Consider the following 6,473-nt stretch of genomic DNA (forward strand, 5'->3'; position numbering starts at 1 on the left):
ACTCGAACTGGGTGCCCTAATCAGAAGTAATGGTCAGCGGCGTCCCGTACTGGTAGATCCAATGAGAGTAGAAGGCCGTGGCCACGGTGTCCGCCTGCATGTCTCGCAACGGAACAACAATTGGCCACCGAGAGAACCGGTCGATCACTGTAAGGCAGTGCCACCCTGCAACCAGCGGCAATTTGATAATGTCCACGTGGACGTGATCGAACCTGTTATCGGGCGTGTTGAAGCTTCCCAAAGCAGAGTGGTTGTGCCGATGCACTTTTGCACGCTGGCACGGCTGACACTCCCGGGCCCAGCGAGCGGTGTCTTTCTTGATGCCCGGCCAGAAGAAGCGCTGTGCTGCTTCCCGTACTGTGACGCGGTCGCTGGGATGAGAGAGTCCGTGCACGACGTCGAAAGCTCGGCGTCGTAGAAAGGCTGGCACGTACGGCTTGACCCGGCCGTCCGCAACGCTGTAGAAAATCTCGCGGCCCTCGATGTTGAGGCGTTATAACGAGACCGCATCGTTGTCGCGAAGATGAGGCAGCTCATCGTCGTCGTCCTGGGCTTCCCCGATGATGGCAAAGTCCAGCGAGGTCGGCATGTTGATTTCGCAAGCCCGCGAGAGTGCATCGGCAACGACGTTTTCCTGCCCTTTTACGTGCTCGAAGGTCAGTTGGAATTGCAGAATGAAATCCAATTGCCCCTGCTGCTGGGGCGACGCCTTGTCGGATCGTTGCTGTGGAGTAAAAACCAGGGACCGATGGTCGGTACGCACTTTGAACTGGCGACCCTCGAGAATTCGCTGAAAGAACTTGATGGCTGCGAAGATTGCTAGCAGCTCTCTGTCGTACATGCTATATCGTTGTTCGATATAGCATGTACGACATCGCTGCATGTACGATATCGCTGAACTTCCTAGAAAAGAAGCCGATCGGTCGCCAAGCGCCATCCTCGTGCTGTTCCAGAGCAGCACCGATGGCGGTGTCGGAGGCATCGGTAGTCAGCGTCAGCGGTGCTGAGTGCTGCAGAAAGGCGGGTGCGACGGCAGCGACGATGTTGCCTCGGCAAACTTCGAATGCTTTCTTCGATTCTTCCGTCTACGGCACCTCGGATTTGTCTTTTCTCTTAGCCCCCTTAAGGAACTCGTGAAAGGGTGCTTGGAGTTGCGCAGCTCTCGGTATGCAACGCCGATAGAAGTTAAGCATCCCGAGAAATCTGCAGAGGTTGGCCACCGTCTGAGGTAGCTGCCACTACCTCGGACGGTGGCGGAAGTTTGCCGGCGCCTAGAAAATAGCGTCGCAAATTTTTAGCGCCCAACGTGGAGCCCGATCGAGGGTCGAGTACGTGATAGCCAATTTCCGCTCTCCCGCGGGAAGAGAGAAAAATTTTAAGAACAAAGGTAACCGAGAACGCAGCGAATATCGGGACGTTATGATTTTTTTTAGTGAAGATATGTCTCGCGCAGCTTCTCGTTTTTCGTGTTTTCGGTATTTTTTTGGTGAATCTATTTCTCGCGCGACTTACCGGTCTTCCTTGTTTTCGGCTTTTCTTTTGTTTTTTTCTTGTTTCTTTGTGCGATCACGTTCCGCTCAAGGTATCGCGACTGCTCTTACTGTTGGTGGTGTCCCGTTTTGTCGATTATTATTAGTGACAAAATTTTTTTGGGAGATCGTTTGTATTGGTGATCGGATTTTTTGGGACATCTTTCTTAGACAATAACGGCGATTACCATTATAAGGGCCACATTTGTCGCCTCCACACCAAAAATAATTTCTTTTGCTTTTTTTTTTGCGAATTTCTTTCGGAGCGCACATTTTTCCGCTTCTGTTTCGTTCGTAGTGAAAATATCGAGGAACAATGCCGGAAGACGCGAATCGCAAGGCGTGGGTCTATGAGCTGTCGCTCGAACAGCTGCGAGACCAGGCGACCGCGCGCGGTATTAACGCGACGGGCAATACGGCGACGCTCCGCGCGCACTTGCTCCGATACGAGCGAGCAGGGACGCAGGGGGTCGCCTCCGCCTCCGTCACCGGCGAAGGAGACGATGCGTCCGCCGCTTTCGGGAGATGACGTCGACGGGAAGTTCGAGAATCCGGAGTTCGTAGAGGGAACGATCCTCGAGCCGGGGAGAACGGCTCCCGATACGTTAAAGGTACCGACCGCGCGGATGTCGACGCCGATTCGGGGTGTACCGCCGCCGTCGTTCCCGCTACCGCCAAGGAAATACCGCCCCTGTATGTACCGCAAGCGTTTCCGCGACTGCAGACCAGGGTAACGGAAACACGCCTGACCGATCGCGTTATGACAGCCGGCGACGTATATAACATCATGCGTCGCTGGAATATTAGTTTTTCCGGGACGCGGAGTATCGACATCGAAACGTTCCTCCTGCGAATCGAGGAGGGGCGTGAAGTCACATCGGTCTCGGACGAGGACCTCTTCAATGCTTACCGTTTTTTTTGACCGGTATCGCGTTGCAGTGATACCGAATTAAGAGGTCTTGTTGAGGTTCGTGACGCGATTTCGAGGGAGCGATACGTGCGCGATTCGGCGACTCCGACTTCCAATTCGACGTCGGACAATTCCTGCAGCGACTCGGGGTCGAGCAGTGAGAAAGCAAGGCTGTATTTGGTTTCATCGCTGCGAACCCGTAAGGCCTGGAACACGGCCTCGACCTGCAGGAACCAAAGCTCTGGGTTGCTTTTCCAGAAGGGCGGAAAGCGGCAGTTCTGGACCGAGTCGACCGACTCGGTAATTCGTGACGACGGGCGAACGGCAGAAGAATGATGCGGTAGATCCCCCATCGGGAGGGTAGCTCCGCTCGCCTCCAAGTCCATGTTCTCGTCGTCGCAATGAGTCGACGGCGGTGAACGCATGGTCCCGCACTGTTCGGACACTCACGACGGCCGCGAGGCACCCGCGGCCGCTAAGCACACGCGCGAGGGAAGACACGCACTCGCGCGAGCAAGCACTGCTCGAATCTCACGACGCACCTGCACTGCGGTCGGAATCACTGGCTCGCTCACCTAACGTTGGAAGCGCTAGCTCGCTTAGACTACCCTCGGGGTCACTAATTCTCTTGTGAGGGTCACCACTTCTCCCAGGCAGCGGCCTTTCTCCCACAAGGGAGATAGGTTAGGGAACACGACACTCGTGCCCTTGGCGCGACTTGTAAGTCTAGCTGCGTCAAGCGGGTCATCACCCCGCGTAGGGACACAATCAACGAGCAAGCGATTCACCAAAATCAATCTTTATTACCACCCCTTGCTGGGGCACGCTTGAACACAGAAAACGAACTTACAAGCTAGCGCGGACAGCCGGTCGTAGACCGGTCGGCGGAGAAAAGCTATGCGCGATGTGCAAGGGCACGGGCGGCGCGCGATCGCGCCGACAGCTCCCAATTATACACAAGAGAAAGAAACGCGCGCGACGACGGTTCCGCTCGCTACGGGGAAAACGAGCGCGCACGAAGAAAGCACGTGCTCGCGGTGGCGCGGGACGGGGCAGCCAGATTCCCGGTGCAATCCTGAAACACGCGTAAATACTGCGCACGTGAACGTTGCGTGTCAGCGGTACCCGAAAACAAAACAGCCGCGACGCGTGATCACGCGAAAGCGCGCGTGTCCTCGACGGCGCGGCACGCGGCGCCTGCGTGACCGGCTTGATCGGCGGCGATCCAATGCAAAGGGCGCGAACGGCGAAAATGCACGCGGAGAAAAATCGCACTCGCGAGGTGCTCGCCCGCGACGAGCGTGGGGCGAGAGGCGGAACGCACGCGAGGAAAGACCGCACTCGCAAGGTGCTCGCCCGCAACGGGGCGCGGGGCGAGAGACGGAACGCACGCGGAAAAAGACCGCACTCGCGAGGTGCTCGCCCGCGACGGGGCGCGAGACGAGAGGCGGAAACGCACGCGGAGAAAGTACCTGCCGTCGCGCAGCGGTGCGACGCTCGGAGTAGCCTTCCTCGTGCCCCTGAGTCCTTGAACAAGGGCAGCGGAGCAGCTCGTGAGTAACGGCTCGCAGGGGCCGAAGGGCCGGCACACGGCGATGTCCATTCGGTCCCGGATGAGGCGACGGCACTGCTCGACGGCGTCGTAGTCGCGCGTAGCCGCGCACTTCTCCGCACTCGAAGGTCCGGCGAAAAACGTAAATGAAAATGAAAAAGAATCGAGAGCCGCGACGTGCAGAACGCACACGAGGTCTGTCCGGCGGCGTCTCTCGATGTCGACTTCTAACACGTGCGTGCTCGGCACGTGGTGACGAACTAAAACAAAACGGAATTAGAAGAGCGCCCTCGGCTGAAGCGTTTGCTTCCGACGGCTTGGCTGCGGGTCACCTGGCTATGCGACAGATGGCGGGAAAGGCTCGACTGCCATAGACACAACATAGACATAGATACAAAGTTACAATAAGCTAAATTACTTCAGGATGTTTTTGGAGCGACGTACGTCAGGACTCGGGGTCCAGATTTCAGTTATGCGGCTCCGGGACCCCGGATAAAGTCCTTTCGCAGTGCCATCCAAGGAGGTTTTAGCCGGTAGGAGTCCAACATAACCTTAGGCCCTTCCCCGGGGGTCTGATGTATCAATGATGGATTTCCTCCACCCCAAAAATAGGGATGTTTTGGAGATGGGTTATGGAGGAAGGCCGACGGAGAAGGCGGCGCGAGCCTCTGCAAGTCCGAGCGAAGAGAAGGCGGCAGCGGAAAGCCGCAGGTCAGGAGGGCCGACGGAGAAGGCGGCGGGAGCCGCTGCAGGTCAGGGCGTCTGGAGAGGAGGCCGAGGACGAAGTCGAGGAAGCGTCGGCCGCCGACGTCGACCAGGCGACCGAAGTTCGCCAAGAAGTCGGCTCCCAGGATTGCGGTCTTGACGTCGGCGACGATGAAACGCCACTCGAAATCGCGGCGCAGCGATAAATTGAGAACCATGGTGTGGGTTCCGTATGTAGCGATCGGTGAGGCATTAGCAGCAAGCAGCGTAAGCTTCTAAAGAGCGAGTCGGCCTTTGACTCACGTTTTTGGCAGCAAGGAGACGACGGAGCCGGAGTCCACCAGAAACTTGAAACTGGTCACTCTCTCGAAGACGTGCAGCCGATTCTCCGGAAAGGGCGCTCCGCGCTCGGCGGCTGGTCCGGCGCGAGCGCGACTAGTTTCTCGGCGACGAGGCTGCACCACGGAAGGTACACGGCATAATACAGCGCTGGGCATCAGTTCCCCAGCGACGGTGGTGGTAGCACCACCCTGGCCGCTGTCCTACGGACGGCGACCGAGCGCGCGGCTTCGGGACGCCCTCGCGACGAGGAACGTGAGGCCTCGTGAGAAATCATTGTGTCCAGCCGGAGAAGTACGTCGTGTTGGGATGAAGTGAGCTGTGCAAGCGCCTGTCGGATGGCCGACAGCTCAGCGGCGACGTCAGGTTGAGGCGGTGACTGCGGTGTCCGAGGTGACGAGCACGAAGCGCAAACATTTGGTGAGGCGTGTGTTTCTGTAATTGAGAAACCAGGCCCGCTTCCCAATAGCTCATCTGCGGCGGCAGCCAGTTCTTCCAGGTCGTGCGATTTGAGGACCTTAAGGATGCGCTGCATTCCGACAGGTAGAAGGTCCAACCATTTGACCCGCACAACGTCGTCGGAGACTCTGCTACCGGCCAACGTGCGCATTTGGCGCAGGAGCTGTGAAGGCTTCCGGTCGCCTAGTTCAAGCTGAGTGAGAAGGCGGAGCAATTGGCGATCCGTCGAGTCCGAGAAACGGCTCAGGATCGTGGCCTTTAAATGATCATATTTCCCGTCGGAAGGCGGTGACCTGATGACGTCGGACAATTCCTGCAGCGTGTAGGGGTCGAGCAGTGAGACAGCGAGGCTGTATTTGGTTTCATCTGTACGAACCCGTAAGGCCTGGAACACGGCCTCGACCTGCAGGAACCAGAGCTCTGGGTTGCTTTTCCAGAAGGGCGGCCAGCGGCAGTTCTGGACCGAGACGACCGACTCGGTAGTGAGTGACGACGGACGAACGGCAGAAGCATGATACGGTGGATCCCCCGTCGGGAGGGCAGCTCCGCTCGCATCCAGGTCCATGTTCTCGTCGTCGCAACGAGTCGACGGCGGTGAACGCATGGTCCCGCACTGTTCGGACACTCACGACGGCCGCGAGGCACCCGCGACCGCTAAGCACACGCGCGAGGGAAGACACGCACTCGCGCGAGCAAGCACTGCTCGAATCTCACGACGCACCTGCACTGCGGTCGGAATCACTGGTTCGCTCACCTAACGTTGGAAGCGCTAGCTTGCTTAGATCCTCGGTGTCACCAATTCTCTTGTGGGTGTCACCTCTTCTCCCAGGCAGCGGCTCTTCCCCCACATGGGAGATGGGATAGGGAACAGCCGCACAGTGGTCGAAATCTGAAAGAAGCTGGCCAAAAGTCTTGGTATAAATATTTAGTATTCTATGTGCTTAGTATTTTAAGATTCTTAAAAACAATCAAGGAATAA

The 6,473-nt window shown here is 57.5% G+C and overlaps 1 protein-coding gene across 1 annotated transcript; it reads right to left on the reverse strand.

The window, feature by feature from the left end:
- Positions 1–5,192: 5,192 nt before the first annotated feature.
- On the reverse strand, positions 5,193–6,098 carry LOC112590372 (uncharacterized). The gene has a single exon (XM_025306667.1). The coding sequence runs from the start codon at positions 6,096–6,098 to the stop codon at positions 5,193–5,195; it is 906 nt and encodes a 301-aa protein (XP_025162452.1).
- Positions 6,099–6,473: the final 375 nt, after the last annotated feature.

The sequence above is a fragment of the Harpegnathos saltator genome, unplaced genomic scaffold (assembly GCF_003227715.2).
Source record: "Harpegnathos saltator strain DR-91 unplaced genomic scaffold, Hsal_v8.6 scaffold795, whole genome shotgun sequence".
Taxonomy (NCBI): domain Eukaryota; kingdom Metazoa; phylum Arthropoda; class Insecta; order Hymenoptera; family Formicidae; genus Harpegnathos; species Harpegnathos saltator.